Source organism: Scatophagus argus, chromosome 11 (genome assembly GCF_020382885.2).
Source record: "Scatophagus argus isolate fScaArg1 chromosome 11, fScaArg1.pri, whole genome shotgun sequence".
NCBI lineage: Eukaryota > Metazoa > Chordata > Actinopteri > Scatophagidae > Scatophagus > Scatophagus argus.
In genome coordinates this window covers 18,741,182-18,762,060 of record NC_058503.1, presented here as the reverse complement: position 1 = coordinate 18,762,060, position 20,879 = coordinate 18,741,182, and the positions used below count along the sequence as shown (strand labels likewise).

Genomic DNA, 20,879 nt, shown 5'->3' with positions numbered 1-20,879 from the left:
AAACAACACAATATTGAACTGAAGAGCTCACTAAAACCATCAGGACCCTGTTTAGGTCGTTCTCTGTCTGTGGACCAGATCTTACACTCAGTTGACCAGCTGTTGCAGTATTTTTGCTACCATCCAAACAGCCCACTAACATGGTGCAAGTGTTTTTTCATTATTTACCTTGATGAGATGTTGAAGTGGTTCACAGACCACAGAAGAGCATAGTGGATACAGATCTTCATCTAACAGGTCACTGTAGCTCTAAAGATCACAGTGGCTCAACATCACAAACCAACATTCATGTATTTTGCTTCTTTTACTTGTCGGTAGTATCACATCTATAACATAATTTATTGAAATGTCCACCAAAATACAAACCTTTATGAGACTCAGGCAGGTGTGAAACAGGTTTGATTATGTCTGAATCTTCCAGTAATGACTTCATGGGTCACTGAATATATTTGGGGTTTCATAAAAACATCACTACTGACTGTTTGTTGTCCACAACTGGCTGCGTCACACTCTTCCTTTTGAGTGTATTATATACCTGCAGCATCCCTCTTTAAAGTGAGAGACTCATGTGCTCATGTAAGAAACCGTCAGAATTCATGTTAAGTATTTAGTGCATGGACTGTTCTGTGGTTTTGATGTGTTTATTTTTAAAAGATGTTTTTGGAATCATCTCAGTTACCATGGAGAGCATTGCTGTATACTTCAACCTCTTTAACTCTTTGAAGACAAACAATAAACCAGCAGGATATAAACTTCATTCACACATTCACGGTGAGAAAAAACATGCTTCCTTCAGCTGTTTGTACCTGATAGTCTGTAGTTATAGTTCAGTGTTCAGTTCACTTTACCAAGAATCTGGTTTCGTATTTTGCACTGTAACACTTATTTTGACACTGAATGATTTCAGTTGATTTGCAAATTTATTCTGTAGATTGTTAAGAGACTGTTGGGATAATTATGGCTACATATGGCTACTTGGTAGTGATTTTTGACAAAATAATATTTTCCTAAGATTATGAAAAGTTTTTTCGCGGGTTTCTGATGGTTTTCCCATACTTACTGTCTGTATTTGTTTATGTCAGGGGTGAGTCACAGATGGAGGAATATCTGGTGGAAAAGAAGAGTGAAACCAGCAGCAGCAAAATGAGTTCATTGGCAGAGGTAAGTTACTTTGAACTATACAGATACAGTTATTATAATTTGAAATTTTACTACTTTGGCACTTAACAGTGGTAGTAGTAATGTGTAATCCACTTTGCTTGGAAACATCTGGAGTAAAGTATGTGTGTTTCAGAAATAGTAGTAAATGAACAAGTAATATCAGCACAAACTATCAGCTACTACGTACTTACTTAAGGAGTGAACTGCAATTGCTCGCATTGTAGAGGCATCATTAAGCTGATATGTGTGCTTTAAGCTGATATGTGTTGAATTTAAAAATCATCTTCAGCTGAAAGTGCAGCTGATCTTCAGTACAACTGAATCTGATGGATTAAAGATCATGATAAAAAGGAGAATGTGTGTTTCATTCAGGCCTTCAAGCATACCTTTTCAGAACAGTTTCAAATTTATAGAGCTTAGGCCACAGTCAAACAGACAAGCAAAGTCTGACCCTTAAGGTCCTTCAATGTGTTATCAGGTTAACAACACACAGGGGCCAGAATACATTTTCAGCTTGGATAGTACAAGCAAAAGTAGACTAGACAAAATAAAAGTGCACTCCATTGTTCACTTTATCATTTCTTACATGATACTAATACTTGATACTAATACATACTTACTGTTTCTTTCTCTGTTTTTTTGTTTGTTTTGCTTTTTTTTTTTTTTTTCTGTTTCTTTGGCTTCATACAAACAGACCTCCAAAAATCCCCATAGACCTGAGGGTGAGGAGAGTCAGCATGTCCACACTGGAGAAAGGCCGTACCGCTGTGACCAGTGCGAACGTTGTTTTCGTTATTCATCAAATTTGAAGGCTCATCAGCGTATCCACACTGGAGAAAATCGGCATGTCTGTGACCAGTGCGGGAAGACTTTTAGGGGCTCGCAGGCTCTGAAACGTCATCAGCGTATCCACACTGGAGAAAAGCCGCATGTCTGTGACCAGTGCGGGAAGAGTTTTGGGCTGTTATCGCACCTGAAGAATCATCAATGTGTCCACATTAGAGAAGAAACACACATCTGTGATGGGTGCGGGTGTGTTTTCCATCAGTCATTACATTTAAAGGATCATTAGCACAACACAGAGGCACTAATATCTGACCCGTCAAAAGTTGATATTAAACTGTCTCACTAATATTCGTGTACATGGATCTTCAATTGTGAGATTTACTTCTTGTCAAACCTACAGCAGTAAAGATCAACAACCAAAGTTGTGTGTTGCTATATTAAACACTATCTTCCTGTGGCAACACACCAGCATGCTATGACAGAGTTCTACCTTCTCATTTTACCAGCATAGCAAATCTACCAATTAAAGGTAGGAAAGGCTACGACCTCATGAGTGGCTGAGTGTGTTTTGAATTTTGAGCATTACGCATGTCTTTAAGACTTCCCATTCTCGGATGGAGCCATGTGGCAGCCATCTTACCTCTGTCCATTTTTTAAACTTGCTGTAATTTGAACAAAGCAGTGAAAGAGGCTTTATGATCATCGTATTTTAATACCAACACACCAATACCTCAAAGTAATTGGTGTAAGATAACTGTGCCTGTCTAGATTAAATTAAAAAAAAATAGTCTGGTAGAATTCTGATTATAACACAGAGAGAGCAAATCATGCTTTCAGTCATTACGAGAATCTCATAATTTATATTGCCGTCAGTGATTTCTTATCAATTTTGCAGTAAGCATTCATCTTTTATGTAGAGATGGTAAAAGATTCAGTATAATGGCCCACATTGACAGGCAATTAGATTCAGAAACACAAGAGAGAAGCACACCTACTTTGATATGTTAATGTATTGATTCATTTCATATATGGAGCATGTTTAAGCAAGGCACATTTCTCTCTGAAAAACATTATTAGTGATTTTTGTTGATAAAGCAAGTTTTGTTTGCACAGACTTACTTTGTGCCACAATGCCACACAACAGTTGTAGCTTTGGTCAGGATCAGATGATGATTAATGTTCTTTGTTCTTCTACACATTCACACAGGTCAGCTGTTACTCACAGCTTCCAGGTTTATACGGTGGAATAATTGCAATAAAGCAGCCCTCATGGGCTCCATTCGAGCTATCAGGGTATTTTATTTTAAGCAACCAAAAGTCCCAGTGAAGCTTTGTGGGTGACCTACCGAGTCAAACATTTCACTCCTCAAAACCCCAAGACCACAAGACCGCCAAAACACAGCTTTTTCAACTCAGGAATTTAGTTTTAAAGAAACCTTTGATCATCAAAACCTTACAACAGCCTTTATGCTGATTTACTTGAATTACTTTGGCAGCTGCTGCCACTTTTGTGTCTGAGGTTTATTTGGGAGGTTTATTCATTAATATGCCAATGCTGCTAATGCTGTGAGCTGGTCACTGTGTGTGTTGTTTGTTTTTGTGTGGGAAGAGGACGAGAAGACATGTGCCCACATTCTGCTGAAGTGCACACACAGCTGCCCTGTTGGGATTTGTAAGGAGGATTCTGTTCGAGAATTTAGCTGTTTGTTTTGCTGATAATCTCATTCCCTCCATGCTGTTTGCTCATCGTATTGGCTACAATTTTACCTACATTTGGAGTGAATACGAAAAATATGGTCATTTGTGGTGGAGAGAGAGTCGAAGTCACACTCCAGCCATCCCTCTCCTCTGACAAATAACAACCAGTCCCTGAACTAAGCTTAGGAAAGGCAGCAAAGTCAACTGTAAATTGTGACATGATGCTACTCTTTTGTTTGTCAAATTTGACAATCATGGAGGCTATATCACATCTTTATCTTGACAGTGTAGAATAGCAGAGGTTATTAGAAACAAGACTGAGTGGATCACGGCAGCCTACTCTGATTACCTGTTGAGAAAAGTTAACCCATTTGAATAATCATCTGCGTACTGTTAAAGCTGTGAAAGGAAGTCTGGTTCCATCAGTGCAGCCAATATCACTGAAACCATCAAATATTATATTAATCAGTGACTGTTTTTATGCCTGGTCCTCCTCCCCTATTAAAGTTAAATGCCATGTTTAATCTTAAACTCTCAACCTGCTCGATTCATAATTGGTGAAACACCACCCAAACTAAACTCCTGTTTCCAGGATAATTGAAATGTTTGTTTCCGCCTCAAAAATTTCTTTACTTGCTGCCATTTTCTTTCTTCATTTCCCCCCAACAGAGAAGCGAGGAGTCTCACTCCTGCTTTTTCAGCTCCGGAAAAGAAGTTTTATGTATTTAATTCTCTTTCACCACTTGCCCGATTAGGCTTCACATGTGCCTACTGCTGGCTAATGAGCCACCATGACACTGGGCTGACAGGGATCTTATTTGTGTGGCTACATGTTTGTTCCCTGCATACTGGTTCCCTGCTTTTCTTTTCCATGGCGGGACTGCAATTAAGGCTTTATGACAAACCACAAGGCAGGAGGAGCATGTCTTTGAAATAAACAACAAAGTGGGGCACATGGGGTAGTCATAGTTACAAACAGCATAACCTGTAGGTAGCCGTCGACAAACAGATCATGCAGATCTGTTTGGTTGCATACAACTCTGCACACACACTTATTTCTGCCACTTGTTCCTTGCAATTGTACACCAGATCACTCAAACCTCTTCAACCATGCCGCCTTTTATGTCGTGACATCTTTAATACTGAGCAATGCCAATTAGGCATGGAGAAAAACAGATAATTAGAGGTTAAATGATGTATTTCCCCCTATGACTTTGTTTTGAAGAGCTCGCTCTCTGCTTCTAAAATCTCTCTCATACATACACAAACAGACCTTATCCTATTAAACTTCACCCTCGGGCAACAACATGGAGACTAACAATACACTTTTTGTGAAGCACTGGTTAAAGTCTCTAAAGTCACCGTGGTTTCTTCCTTGTGTTTTTAGGCAACACCACTGTTTTTTGTTTTTTTGTTTGCTTGTTTGTTTGTTTTTGACTCTGACCATCTTGACAGATAAAATCTTAAACTGGCATACATGTCCCAGACCAGCATCTTCACTGAACACACAATGGCAAAATTGTGACTTTTCAATATGGGTTGTCACATTGGAGTGAGGTTGTGTGTGTGTGTGTGTGTGTTGTTCTCATCACATCCTATTAAGTGACAGCTGGAATATCAGAGAGCAGCAGCTCAACAGGTAGTTGTTACAAACATTAAACATTTATCAGCAGATAACAGGGGAGGGAAGATGAAAGGAACAGGAAGGGAAAGAAAGGCACAAATATCACAGAGGGAAAAACAGCCCAATGCATTTTGCACATAAACACACAAGACTAAAAAGCATCCTTTCAAGTCAAGTTTTAAAGGAGAGGCACATGTACAATAAGGGACTGTTTATAACAAGCACTGCATCTAGCGTACTGATAAACATGCACAATGCAGACACGAAGCCTTAAAGCAGCCACCAAATGTAGCCCTTCGCAGTCAGCACCACAGGTGACTGTCCAAAATAAGAAAATCTTGGTGGTTTTTTTCATGTTGCTTCTACATTTGATGTCCCATTAAAAACTGTACGTACTACTAAATTGTTATTCCAGCTTTCCTTACAAGCAGCAGCGAGGCAGTCCGCAAATGTCAGCAGTTCAGCGTGATTTTAACATCTTCTCCAGGCGGGTTGATTGTACGAGCAAGCACATTAGTTCGTTATGACAATGACTTTGTCCATGAAAATAACTCATGACCACTTTCCTCCTCTTGCATGACAGATAACTGTCACCTGCTGGAATTGAAGTCACCTTGCCTGAAGGGTTAAACGCTTCTGTGAATGGCTGCAAATTAGATTTTCTATGTAGCTTTGGGACATGTGGAGAAATTGACATTTAGGAATCTAATGTGTGTTTTATTCACTGATGTTCATCAAGTCTCCTCATTCCAGCAGATGAGTGTTTTTCTGCAGCTGCTGGTACTTTTTAAAAGTAACACCTTTTATATTGCACCGATTTATATTTATTTCTATGTGTATTTCTTAAATACTTCTGTGCGTGTTTTCCCATCCTGCCTTTTGATAAAGGTCGTTTGTGGTACTCTTGTTATATACAATCTGGGTGACAGCAAATAAAGTACACTTTACTGAAAATACTCAAATAAACTGAAATCAGACGACCACAGTCTATGCAACAACACATTTTCAATTACAGACAGTAAAGGACACTATGGCATTGCCCTCCCTTAAAAAAAAATATGTTTAATCAATCATTTTGGTCCTTTTCATAATCTTCAGAAGTTTCACATCTGTGCTTCGTTCCTTTGTGTAAGTGAAACTGGTTGCAGCCAGTGTTTTTTTTTTTGTTTGTTTGTTTTGTTTTGTTTGGGGTTTTTTTTGCATTTAATTTTTTAGCACCTCAACCTGTCTCCTACAAATATTTTCATATGCAAACAATCGCCATCAGACATAATAATTGTTAGTAAGTTTCACATAAGTGAAAAGCGTAGCTGCGGAGCTTGCTTTCAGAGTTGACGGTTCAGCTTCGTCACTTGTTTCAATCAGCTGGTACATCCTGTAGGTACAATTTGAACATTTTGGATTTTGGCAACTCCCGGTGAGACACTCTGGCACTCAACTTTGTCTAAACAGCCTCTTTGTATTTTAATTTTTTTTATGAGGCGATTCTAGACACTTTTCAAACGCTTGTACATACAGCCAGACTTTTTGATCCCCTCTGTAGACTTTGTAGAGTTGCATGAGACTGGACTGAGTGAACACAACCCCATCTACAAGCTTCCACTGCTGACGACTGCTACAGTGTTTCCTCCTCATCCTCATTTGTTGCACTTGGACTGAGAACTGGAAGGTTCTCCTTGAGTGAGATATCGTCCACCCGTTTGGGGCCGCTGTCCTCAGGTTCTTCAGGTATGGATGGATCTGAGTTACTGATCACGTATCCTGGGAGGGTGGCGTGCGTGCTGATCACAGAAGGACCTGTGCTCCGATAAACACGGCTTGAAACAAGCGTGGTGGATCGAGTGGAGGGGCCGCCTCCTGCCAGGTGGGACTGGCTGCTGGTGCTGTTGTTGTTGTTGAGGCCGACAACGACGGAGCCGTAATGGTAGCGGCCGCAGACCACCGGGCCCTCCCACTCAAAGGCCAGGTTCCAGCGTGTCCATGTTTTCTTGATCTCAGTCTGGACCTGTAGGCATGGAAAGAAGTGATAAAAAGATCAAGAATTGTATTGCAAGTCTTCCTTTAAGATATTTTTTTTCAAATATCTGGGTTGACATGCAGAATTATTTTCTGAGCAGGGTCATTACACAAATGCTGTTTCAAAGAGTCATAAAATATAATCTATAGGATTTGTGTATGTGGACACAAATCTTCACTTTTTCTTGACTTTCAGCAAAACTATCTTCATCTACTTTCTTGTTGCTTTTTGACTCAAGGAAACACATCTTTTACAAACGGCACTGGAGTCGCAGGGAGGCGATCAGGGTGGTTCGTGGGCGGGAAAGTCCAGTGAAGTCCAGGATCAGAATTTAGGAGTCAAATCCTTTGTGTTGTGTGTGGGTTTAAGCAGTAACAGCATTTGGTTGAGATGAGGAAAACATCATTTCAGTTTGTGAAACAGTCACAACATTTGATCTATAGGATTCACTTTGGTTAGGGTTAGGGAACATTTCATCTTTAGGATTTGTGTATGTGCAGACAAATTTTCCATCTCTTTCCATCAACTCATGCTGACTGTCATGAAGAAATTGGACAATTTGGATGAAACCTGTCACTATTTCACAAACTGCTGTGATCTTGCATAGACTGAGACCGAATCACAGCTTTACAAACACAGAGCAACAAAAGCATCCCACTGAAGTCATGTATCTCGATTTCTTTTAGCTCTGATTTAGTCTCCACCAACTCCTGGGAAAAAATTTAAACTTGCTAGATGTTTGTCTTCACCAGCATTATGTCTATTTTCCATCTCTGGCTCTTAATGCCAGCAAAAGCACCAAACACTGAGCTTGTTTGCAGGAAGTGGCTGCCTGCTGTTTTCTACCGTCAAGTCAAGGACACGGTGAGATTAAACTAACTTGCTGTGTGAGATGAATGGATAAAGAAATGCATTAAAAGCAACTTAAAGCTGCATAAAGCTGCAGAAGCTGTGCATTAATCATTATAGGAGATTCATTCACGTTGAGTCATTAGTTACGATGTTTTTAAAAGAAATATGCATTCTGGAGATCAAATTTGTTAATATTCAGTTATTTCCATCGCAGTGACTGAGAGGATGACAGAAGTGCTTCACAGATACACTGTGGATCACAAAAGGCAAGACGGAAAAGGCATAAAGAACATAATTTTTCTTGGCATGAACGATGACTCTGACTGAGAACTGAGAGTGCTGAGGACAAAATGTAATGTGACGGTGGAGTGAGAGAGAACGACTGATAAAACCACTTTTCATCGTATTCCATGCAAAAAAAACAAAAAAAAAACTGATGAATTGAAAAAAGATGAGTGGCTCATAATTTTTTCTTCTTGGTGCTACTGGAGGGATTATATCTTTTAACAGAGCCTATGATCAATATATGACTAATCTGAACCCAGAGTTAGTTTAAGTACTAGAATTGCTTGTCTTTTTAGCATTTGTGCTTCTTCTGTGTGATTTTGAATTCTGATCATTTTGATCAAAATGATCCACTCACCTCTCCGTTGCAGTAACAATAGATGATGGACACAAAGAAACCCTGAAAGCAGAGACATTGAGATACAAGTTGTGAGCTCAGATCCCTGTGTTTCATCTGCGATATGAAGTCAAAAGAGACATTACGTCTTTCTGGAAAGACGAAAAGCCTCCATTAAAGTTCAGTCGAATGTTGATCTTGTGTCCTCAGTTAGGAACTTTTTTTAAAAAAAAAAAAATTATTTTCTTCTAGACAACTCTAGTAAAGTTTGAAATGTACGAAACAACTGAGTATTTGTCGTTGAGGCTCCTAAAGTAAAATCATTAGGTATATTATGAACTGCTATCAGTGACATGGCAGAACATATAATTTTGTCTTTTTTAGGTTACTCATTAATTCAGTAAGTTCATTCTATGAATGCCTGGTGTCACTGTCACAAAAAGGGAATATCTGTCACAACAAGCAATAAGCTCACGCAATTAAGAGCACTTAATCAGGCTGCCATACGGATATCAAACGTAGATATGAAAGATGTGCACTGGATCTGTCGTAGGACGGTTCTGGATTAATTCAGTTCAAAGAGATGAGATACTGCCCATTTATTTTTAAAACATCACAGTCTTTTAGTTTGTCTCACTGGCCATTTAAAAGACATGAAACAGAAGCTGCAGTGAAACAATGTCAAATTTTGTCACGTTTGTGCAAAGCGTGAACTTTTTGAGAGGCAAATCAATGTCAAAAATGCATCAGACTTTCCAACTTTGTAAATTGTCAAAACAGGGAAATATGTGACTGTCACATGATCAACAAAGCTCAGGCGGCACTTTAAACATTTACTGGTACTGAGAGGGATGTGAAACTGTTTTCAAAGCCTTTCTCTGTTCTTGTGCAATTTTACAGGAGGACATGCAGCGGGAGGTTGTTGAAATTTAATGCGATAGTATTCTCTGAAGTCAGCACCAGCAGCTCTGTTTACTAAAGACCAGATTTCCTTCAGATGCCAAAAGGACACATACACATGTGAGCAAACCAACAGTCCCTGTTCCCATTAGGAGTGAATTTTAATAGCTATATTGATCTTAAATTAAAAGTCTCAGGGTCCAGGAATGGATAAAAAAAAATTCTGCATGTGGCCCCTGGCATGAAAAGTGTGAACAGCGCATACTAATTAAACAGAAAATGTTTTTGAAAATGTTCACCACTGAAGCTCAATAATATGCTTAAATGCATATTCCTAAATCGTTGATGCTATATCACTAACTCTCCTGTCGTTTCAGATCCTGCCACTCCCACCATCTTCTCACTCCCCTCACCTGGTTTTCCCCACCCACCCCCTCACCTGCAGCACCTCACCTCCCATTCCCTCATGTCTATATGAACCACTGCCTGATCAGCAGGCCTCTTCATTTGATCCCGTTCTTTGTCTTTGTCTTATTGTCCCTGTGTCAGATCTGTCTTACATCACCGGACATTTTTGTCATCATTTCAACACTCAATTTATTGAAATAAAAAGTTATAGAAGCTCACACCATCAAAGAGAGATCAACTAACTGATTAATTACATTTCAGTTCAGTTAAGATCTGTGCTTAATCTTTTAATTTTAATGAGTAAAAAGTCATTTTTCTCAGGCAAATCCCATGTTTTGGGATTTGTCAAGGTAAAAAAATAAGTCAAGATAAAAAAAATAAACTGATTAAGTATGAGCTGTATTTTAATTAATGGAAACATCAATCCCATACTCACACATAGTTTAAAATTGCTCATTTAAAATGAGACACTGATTCAATCTCATTATCAAGCTGCCTCATTGAATAATAAAGTGCAGCCTGAACTGTGACACTGACTGTATCACTCAGAGGGATTTATTGAAGGTAATGACAGTCCCACAGTGAAACGAAAACATTTAGAGGCTACAATTAGCCAGCCAATAGTAGGAGGCTTTTCACAGTCTGTGATCCTTTGACTCTAAAATTGTCATTTAGGTGTCAATAAAACATTTCCAAGTTCCTGTGTGTGTGTGTGTGTGTGTGTGTGTGTGTGTGTGTGTGTGTGTGGTGGAAATTGACAGAGCTGTGACTTGTTGACACAAACTGTTTTAAGTTATGCAGAAAATCACTGAACTATCTGCTGGCTCCTGCTTATGTGACTGCTAGCTGTACAGGGGCAAACAGTGAGTGAGGCTTTAGGGCAGATTTTCAAGACATTCTGTAACAAGTGCATCATATATTACACAATTAATGTCAAAAAGTACCTGAAAGGAGTTAAAGAACAGCTCACAGTACATGCGGACCTCCCAGCTCGGTCCCTCAAACGTATGAGGCATCCCAACAAAGATGATGTAGTGGATGCCAAACACCAGCACTAACACGAGGGTGGACTTGGCAAGTTTCCTATGAAGATGCAAGCAAACAGAGACAGAGGACAGAACAGCTGCTTGAGACAATATCAATCCGCATTATCAGCTATCGTCAGGATAATAGTCACTGGATTCATTTCAGACTACATTTAATTCCAATCCAACATCCAGAATAGAACACCAACACACTGGAGGATGTGCACAGCGATATTTTATATTTTGAGCATTTGAACGCGCAATGATAAATCTTATCCTTTCAACCACGTGCATACAGTGCGTCTTTCTCATGTTCAAACAAACTTCAGTCAAAGTATCACTCGGCCATCAAGATAAAACCCTACAGAGAAAATAATGCGCAAGGATTCATTTCATTCTACAATTTCTTTTTGTTTTGATCGTATCCAGCAGCTGCAGCTCAGGATATGCAGTCGACCTGACGGAGGGGAAGAGCCCTGATCAAAAATCACTGCGAGAATGTGACCAGCGTCTTTACTGCAGCAATTTTATAATCACAGCAACCCAGATCTGTTTAATGAACTCTGAACTACCTGAAGGGACAGTGTGCTGAATGCATTCATTCAACATATTTTCCTGCAATCGCTGAACAGAACAGCAGCAGTTCGCAGCAGGCTGTTACCTTCAGAGAAATCCCTTCACCTCTGAGAGCACAACCCTGCGGCGGCGGAATCCTCACTTGCATGCAAGATGGTAAATGTCACCAGTCAATTATTTTCATTATTATAATCATTATTTTAAAACAGCCTATAATCCAAAATAAATGCATACATTTTAAAAATGGTAAACAGAAACAAATCACAATAGTCTATACAGGATAAAGATCCAATACAAAACATAGGTTTTATGTACAAGGCTGTGAAGGGACGTTTTAACTGTTCAAGGGTTTCTTGTATGGGGCACGGACTATTTCACCCCTCGCACTAAGGCTTTACATTCACAAAGTACCTTTATTATTATGACTAAAAGTGGTTAGTATCAAGAACACAAAGCCAAACAAAAACAGACAACAATTGAAAAATAAGTATCTAAAGTTAGTTCAGCTGGTGCACACACCTTTTAGAAGTGTACTTTTTCTTTTCACAGTTTTGCTTTTGATTCTCTACAATTGCTATTTATGTTGTCATTACGGGCCATTTATCTGCAACGAGCAAAATAAGCTGCGTGCAGCACAGCTTATGCAGCTCGAATCCAGCACTGCACAACACTTTGCCACAGGAGACTGTGTTGGTAAGCAGCCTGCACTGCATTTCCCCGTTGGCAGAAATAAAGGCATACTGAAAGCTTCAGTCAGTGGAGAACAAATGTAGGCTGCACACTGTGTAAACATCTGAATCAGTAGGTTTGATTTGTGCAGCATCCCCTCGTTTCATCTGCTTTCCTCAGCACACGAGAGGTCAAACAATCATCTCTTCCTCTGACTCTGCCTCTTTCCATTTGATTGCTATTGAGAAAATAGAGAATAAACAATGTTCAGCCTTGGGAAAATAGGTTTAATGTACTGCAATCCAATATGCAATTTGCATTCAGTTCCAGTGTTTTCTCCCAATTACTCCTTTTTCTTTTTTTTTTACTTGAAATATGCAGCATGACTTCAGCTTTAAAATTGAACCCAGGCTTGTTCTGGCTAATTTTATTCATCATCATATTCCTCACTTCCACAGCATCCACAGTAAACAGCTGGAAGATTTGTGATTAAAATTTATTAGAGCTTATTTGGTTTACTTGGCTTACAAGGTATGTGCTTAACACCTATACTGCAATACCATAAGTCAGGATATGAACCGACGCTCAGAGCTATGAAAAGATAAGCAAAAGTAAGCTGTGATTTTTACTGTAATCTCCAGAAAGTTAGTGGCTGGGAATAGACAACATCAAAACTCTAGCTCAGTTTTTGCAAGTCCTACCCACTTTTGTATTTCTCAAAACATTTTTTTTTTCAGTCATTTCCCCTCTCTTGCTTCCTTTCTTTGTACTTTCATTTTTTGGAAATTCTCATTCAGATTTTCCTGTCTGCATGAAATTGGATGCATCTGGCTTACATTCATCTTGCAGTGTGGCTCCCAGTGTACTGCACGCGATCACTATCATCTGTTCTGTTCCACGCGTCCGCTCATCTGCACAAAGCAGCCTCACTTACATTCAGTATGCTGCTCTTCTTCTCAGAAAATACACTGTAATTAGGATGTTTTTATCTGACACATTGATGCCAGCACCAGCAGGGGAGAATAACAATGATAATTACAGATGTGAAAATGCTAGAACAAATTATATGTGTGTGTGTGTGTGTGTGTGTGTGTGTGTGTACCTTCCTGAACATGTATAAGGCCTATTGATGTTGTGGGAACACAAAATTGTTTACACGGTCAAATTGTTGGGGCTACTTTACAGGGACAAAATGCAGGTCCCCACAACATCAGTGTGTATAAACCAGCTTGACAAGAAGGTTCACAAACAAAAGTGTGTTTGTGTGTGTGTGTGTGTGTGTGTGTGAGAACGATTCCCCCCCACCCCAGTTACACTGCATACGCATGATACAATACATAAACAAAACCTACAGTAAAGAGCACAAGAGGAGCTCTGCATACCGTAGAAGTACAACAGTCATTTGTGTCTAACCTTCACAGTGTGTGAAGCCACACCAGCAATAACACTGAAGCATTACAAGGTAAAATTGAATAAACAGCAGTAGAACATGACCATATAATAAACAAGAAGAAGAATAAAGTGCATAGCGACCAGATATGTTGATTACAAAATCAACATCTCTGCCACAATCATACAATCTTCAAGAAGACATCATCAGCACCGTAGTCAACATTATCATTACCTCAAACCACATAATTACGACTTTGCTACACCATCAGCCCAAGAGAGCAGCCTAATGACTCACAAGATTTTCCCCTGGTCGTCATTCAGAGAAAAATGAGTGTGAGGATAAAGAAATGCTTCTTCCTGCTACCCCTCACATGGAGGAATCTGAACTGAGAGCCGGAGGGGAAACTCAGAGTATAAGGGATGGGTCCTGTTGTCAGATAGGATAGCTTCAGCCTTCCTCCTCACCTGTCCCAAGGTCTTACTGTCATGTAGGTTTCCAGTTTTGCCAGTCGGGTACAGAGAGATAAAATGTCTGTGAAGATTCCCAGTCATCCAGATCATGATATGTCTAAATGCTTTCTGAAGGCGAGAACACTACCACTGCTGCTAGTGTCCAGCCCTCAGAACTGAACGACTGCCTGTCAGTCACGTTCATCTACAGCACTTCTTGTATGCAGAGACTGAACAGTCACAAAGAGAGGTCGGACAGTTCTTCAGACACAACTTTCACCAAACTCCAACCCTGGACATAAACTGAACGGCTTGTTTTTAGAGACATGCTTGAGTACAAACCTGTACTGTTTCCTGGTGTCGTATCTCCCCGCGTTTGTCTCGCGAATTTTGGTAGCCAACACTCGAACGATGTTCACAAACAAGATGAAGTTGAGCTGAAACAAACAGAGGACAGAGATGGTAAACTATTTGTTCATGTAGCACATGTAAGTGCTCTGAGTACCTTTTACTATAATGGGAATATATAGAAAAAAAACAACTTAACTACAACTACAACTTAATTTTGTGGATAACAATAGTGGATAGTAAACCATCTGAGAGATACACAAACCCTAATGCAGTGGAATCAGTTTTGTCACAACAGCTAAAGAAAATCAAGCTTTTCTGGCTAAGAGTTGGGATTTTGTTATTTTCTCTTTAATGAGAATGAGTCTAAGTAACCTGACAAATGCAAATTGCAGCTTAAGTTTCCCACAGTCAGAGACTTAGAGCCCTGAGCCCTCATCATCCTTTCAATGCTGAACACCACTTGGATGAGTGGTAACAAACCCGCCTTCAGAATACACACACAAGGCCAATATGCTGCATAACAGATCATTTCTAGGAATTAAAGAGCGGTTTTGATTTGGAACTTTTTAACAAAATCCAGAGCTCCTTTGCAGTCACAAAGATTTGAGTGAGTTTAACTATTCATTCTCCACCTCATCTTATTTCATTATTATCAGGCATGAATATGAAGACAGAAATAAAGATGAACTTTGGTAAGTATACTTGACAGTACCGACAATGAAACTGTGGAAGAAAAACAGTTAATTGAGGTCCAATTCTGTGACTGATTCAGACAAGTTTCATTACACAAGAAACTTTTTATCATAAGTACATTCAACCTCCTTTCCATAAATCACAACATCTTGTCTCAAAGACCTTGTTACACAAACAGCACTGAAAACTATTAAAATGCATCCAACACACAAACACACACACACACACACACACACACACACACACACACACACACACACACACAGTTCATTTCCCTCAACACATTTTAGATCGTCCCTACAGTCATGCTGTTAAGATCCTTCTGTAAGGTTGTTACAACCCTGTCAGTTATTTCTCACCAAGCCACATTTTATAAAGACGTATATAATAAATAATAGCTTTCCTGAAGTGAGGAGTTCTCTGAAATCTTCTCAATCTTTTTGACACTTTTGAAGTAATTTTAAGTATTTCATTGCATTAACGCATAAGGATTATTGAGTTGAATCTGCAACATACCACGCATTCTTACTCTGACACTTCTGGAGATAATCTGTTCCAGCCAGCTGTGTATTAGCCCTGATAAAGAAATGCTGTATCTGATCAGAATCTGGAGGACATTTTTCCATTCAACAGCTTGGCAGACGCTTCACTTTATTTGTGTAAGAACATGTCATGCAACAAACGTGTCATTTTTCAGTAGTTTAACCATTAGTTCAAAATTTTTTGCCAAAGTCTTGTTCACAGCAAGACACTGCACCACCAAACATCTTCCCTTCCCCAAATTTGGGTTTTTGTATGGCGGGCTCTAATGCCAAGAGAAATCGAGCAGAAGAGACTGTTGCTCATGATTTGCATTGGCAACCAACAATGTTGCCTCACGAATGGTTTGATTTGAATTTGAATTGAAGGAGGAGAAAGAAGAGAGCGAGCGTGTTTTATTTATTCATCACCACACACTTGACAATATGCTCACCTAAAACTGCATTTTTGTCCGTATTGTAAGTGCATGCATATTTAGCAGAAAGGAAAGAATCCACTCGTTTAGCCACCATGTCTGCATAATTTCTCCCAGCAACAGACAAAAAAAGTCAATTTTAATGATTTGCCCATCCTCCTTCTCTTTTTCTTCATTAATTTATCTCATTGCCTTTCATCTGTGCTTCTCCTTCGTTTTTAACACGCACGTTTAACCAACCCTAATGGTTTTATCACAGTATATCCTCTATGTTGCAGGTACCTGCCACCTGTGTCAGCGGGTTCTGGTACAGGTACCGGTGCATCCACATTGTTCTCTTTGCTGATATTTTACTTGCTTTTCTATAACTTAAAAATGAACTGATTCGGTCAATTGAAAATGGAAAAGCACCTAAAATTGTTCTTAAGCACAGTATTTGCACTTTGTTGCATTTCACTACTGCTCAAAAGGTAGCAAAGTCTGATAGCCGGTCAGATTTAAAGTCAATATAACATCTAATCAGCTTTCACCAGCGTCCAAACGTGACAACAAGACCAAAGTTCCAGAGCAGTGGGAAACTGTGTGCTGAGGGCTACAATGGATTGTCACTCAGCTTGTTTTTTTAACATGTACGGTCCACATTTTTAACAGTTTCACTACGAAATAGCATTGCGAATAAAGGCTGTTATACTTTTTCCCAGATGAATGACTTTCGATTTTTTTTTTTTTTTCATTATTTTCTCTTTTCAGACTTAGAGAGCAGTGGCTTGGGATAGCCTTTGTAGACATTTAAAATAACAAACTGGGCACAGCTTGTGTAGGACCAAGTCATACATCAGTGTCCCTTTATAATAGTGTCAAAAATCCATCATTTCAGCTTTAATAGTCTTGAACAGAATCAAGATTGCTTCTCAGCAAAACCACCAAGGGTTTCCAAACGGCAGGTTACGCAAACAGACTCATCTTTTCGAGGTACCCAACCCAAAGTCATGCTGTGGTGGCTGATCACATAACCAAACAATCAGACCGGCTAGTCAACAGCGATGTCATTCAAGCTGAGTTTCTACTATGTTGCTCGGTGCCCAACAAACAATGTGTTGCCAGGAGAGTGCACCAGCCCTTGCAAACTGTCTGACTGTTTCTGAATGTAGCCACAGTAACAGAACAGCAGCATAAACACTGTCACAGTATGTGGAACGTGGCATGGTGTGCAGAGCAGACTGCAGTAATGAGGTGTTTCACTGTTCCCCATTGAGGCTTCTATGTAGTAGGTTGAATGCAAACAATAAGATCAAGGGGAAGGACAGAGATGGTTATCATACAGCAAATGTGGATCAGTCTGTCAGTCACTACAAATCACAAAAGCTGACATGAAGGCTGAAAGGAGAATAAAATGACTCAACTACTTACACTCACTACAAATTCAGAACGTTATTATCACAACAGGCATCTTCAGCTCTCTTTCTTGAACTAAGCTTTCCCCTGCTGTGATGAAAGTTTGAGTGAGTTTGTGTCAAAAGCTTAAAAAACTAATACATCTGACTTTATACCCTTTATACCCTTACTCAAGCCCAAGATTTGGGATGATTGGCCTCATTCAAAAAAGTTCATTCTTATTTCATGCACAGCACTGAGTTTGAGTTGAGATTTCTTAGCAGCTTCTGAAGTTACGTTGAAACTCCGCATTTCACATACATCTTACCCCAATGGCTGTCAGGATGGGAACCTGGTAGATCCACTTAATGTTACCAGCACTTAACTCCCAACACCTGCACACAGCACAAATACAGAGGAGAGGGTGAAGCAGGAGAAATTATGCAGCAGCTCAGAGAGGACAGTGGGTGGTGGTTTTCCAAAGACATGTTGGCAGTAAACTGGTACCAAAATAACTGATTAAGTTCGGTATGTTCAGTATATCATCAGAGAAAATATCTCAGAGAAGACACAGAGGACAGCAAAGGCCGATGGTGAAGGGAAAAACAGAAGCAGCACTGATAAATCTCACAGAAAAAATGCAAAGAAGTGTAGCCTGGCATTTACGTGTGCAAGTTTGGATTTCTTTTTAAACTTCAAATGAAATCTTGCATCACAAACATATTACCCACTGCGGATGTAAGAGAGGATTATACAGATATAATTATGCAAACACTGAGCAGACTGCAAGCCTGCCAGGGTGCATACTTTGTACGTTATGCATGCATGGTCTTCAAAAACACGTCAGTGATCGAAATGGAATGAAATTATTTTGGCATTACATCACATAGAGACTTCAAAAACAGGTGCTAGCACTTTGTATTTAGATTATTTTGACCTTAATTAGACAGAGATAGTCAGACAGGCAAGAAACAGAGGAGACATAGAGAGGGGTACAACATACAGCAAAGCCTGCTGGGTGGAACAGAAGCTTGTCAGCTTTAAAAACTTCACTTAATTAACTTTTAAAATGTAACCTTGGCCTTAACAATTACTACAGCTAATTTAACTCTTCTCTGACACAACACAACTTAACGCAACTTTCATCAAGATATATTTTTTATAACTGTGTTGTCTTTTTCAGGTAGCTCCATGGACACTTATTGCACTTATTCTTCCTCAGGTCTGCCCAGCACAGAGCAGTTCTCAGGACAAGACAGAAGATGAAATCGCATGCTGTAATTTCCAATCAGCTACCCTTTCGCAGCTCATGTTCCAGCCTTGTGGGCTGTGCGGACAATCAGTACAGCTGGCATGTCTCAATCTTTGAACATCGCTGAAGCCAATATTGAATGTTATCAGAGGTGACTGGAAGGCAGCGGGAGGTTATGTTTGGCAGGAAATGCCATTACATCAGGATTTATTAAAATCAACAATCAACTCTGAGGTCAAAACCTCAGAGATGAGTGGTCATTATACAACATGAACGAAAATGAGATGAATCATTGTAATAGTACAAATGAGACAGCAGCGTATTGCTGGTGTCCTGTAGAAATCCTGCACTGCAACTTTTTGTGTTTCTGAAATGTACTTTATGGCTAAATGTATACTCACATACATACATACTTTATGTACATTTTCTCTGGGCCTGATTTTCATGCTTTGGTTGCAGTTCAGGGAAATCTTAATTCTACTGTGTGGTAACGGTGCAGAGAACATCCTTTCCTGTTTTCGGCATCACAATACGCCCGTGCACAAAAAGAGTTCTGTAAGGTCTGTCAGTTTGTACATGTCAATCACATTTTTTCACACTACAGTTTTGATCTCAACCCCCATCCAGCACGTCTGAGAAAGCAAGCCAGGCTGAACTCATCGTGAGAATGGAAGGAAATCCCTGCAGCCGAGCTCCAAAATCCTGTGGACAGCCTTCCCAGAAGAGTGGAGCTTGTTCCAGCAGCAGCTTAATGTTCATGGTTTTGGAGTGATGTGATTATTAATTGCATATGGCTGTAATGTTCAGTGTCATAAAGTGTACCTGAATGACTTTTAAATGAGATGCTCCTTTCAGAAACATTTATTCATAATTATGTTGCAGATTTAATCATGCATATTCAATTGGATTTCACTGATGATTCAAATGTCATCACAATTAAGTACTAATTGTACCATTAAAAATTATATTTTTGCGCCACTTGTCATGTTTGCATTCAAGTTTACCCTTTAGACTTGTTGATGTTTTTTTTTAAAATGATAGTATTTCAATGTAAAAGAGGACCCTGTAGGCAAAGTGAGACTTTTGTTCTCTCACCTGGCGTCTGCAAGTGTTGCCCTCACAATCGCCCACACTGCCACAAAAACAGCTGGAACACCTGAAATCACACAAAACAATGAATGAAAGAATGAATACAAATTTTTCATGTCTGGTCATTTACATGACCCATCCCTCACAGATTCATTCAGTCACATCAGCCGAGCAAACACCAAAGCTTCCACCATCATCTGACACACAAGACACCATCTAAACATAAACAGCCCTGAATAACACTCCAGTAGGTATCGCACAATAAATATACAACAAACAAATCTGAGCAAAACAAAAAAACTACATCTGCATCCATTTGTACCAAACATTGTATAATAGTCTACTATGTGTTACTTTTCTTCTTCTACAAAAATATTATCAAATGAGCTGTGCCAAACTGACGTATTGATCTGACGAGTTAATTATGACAGAGACGTGATTGTCAGGGCTTGACTTCGCCCAGCGTTTGCACTATAATTTTACAAGCCTGGCTGGCTGCCTGTCGGGAACTCCTGCCAGTAAATATCACCAATCATCCATTCATTCCCTTCATTTGAAATTCTCTCCTGAAATTAAAGGTTATTTTCTGCTTCCTCCTCTTTAAATTCATCATTTCTGCTGTGTGTTTCTGCTGGTGCAAAGATCACTGACCATTTTTGGGGCAGTCTCTTAATGGCATCACAGCGAAAAACGCCAACGAGACCCCAAACCCACTCACACCCACTGTGTCCTGCACACACTGGTGGCATGTTGACAGCACTTCAGAAATGAAGGTAGTGAAGGGCAGCTTTTCAATACATCCTTGACAGAATGGTTTTATTAATTTATATATATATATATATATATATATATATATATATATATATATATATATATATGTATATATATATAACATCAAGACAACTTTATTTATGTAGCCAAAATCCCAAATTTGCTCCAAGAAACTTTACAATCTGTACAACATACGACACACTCAACGCATAGA

The 20,879-nt window shown here is 39.4% G+C and overlaps 2 protein-coding genes across 2 annotated transcripts in view; one reads left to right on the top strand and one right to left on the bottom strand.

The window, feature by feature from the left end:
- The first annotated feature begins 798 nt into the window (after positions 1-798).
- On the top strand, positions 799-2,353 carry LOC124066800 (zinc finger protein 22-like). The gene is made up of 4 exons (XM_046403563.1): positions 799-978; positions 1,083-1,161; positions 1,856-2,092; positions 2,348-2,353. Exons 1-4 carry the CDS (start codon positions 968-970, stop codon positions 2,351-2,353), a joined length of 333 nt encoding a protein of 110 aa, XP_046259519.1. The 5' UTR covers positions 799-967.
- A 3,088-nt stretch (positions 2,354-5,441) lies between these two features.
- Positions 5,442-20,879, bottom strand: part of pth2ra (parathyroid hormone 2 receptor a) — a 31,108-nt gene continuing 15,670 nt past the window's right edge. Inside the window, exons 8-13 of the mRNA XM_046404871.1 lie at positions 19,901-19,961; positions 17,882-17,948; positions 14,523-14,617; positions 11,013-11,151; positions 8,782-8,823; positions 5,442-7,274 (exon numbers count right to left, since the gene is read on the bottom strand). Of these exons, the coding sequence (XP_046260827.1) occupies positions 6,885-7,274; positions 8,782-8,823; positions 11,013-11,151; positions 14,523-14,617; positions 17,882-17,948; positions 19,901-19,961 (794 nt within the window). The 3' untranslated portion in view covers positions 5,442-6,884. The remainder of the gene's footprint in view (positions 7,275-8,781; positions 8,824-11,012; positions 11,152-14,522; positions 14,618-17,881; positions 17,949-19,900; positions 19,962-20,879) is intronic.

Excerpts from the sequence above, each read along its gene's own strand:
- LOC124066800 (XM_046403563.1), top strand. Across the intron at positions 1,162-1,855 it reads AAATGAGTTCATTGGCAGAG|ACCTCCAAAAATCCCCATAG; the intron begins GTAAGTTACTTT and ends TCATACAAACAG.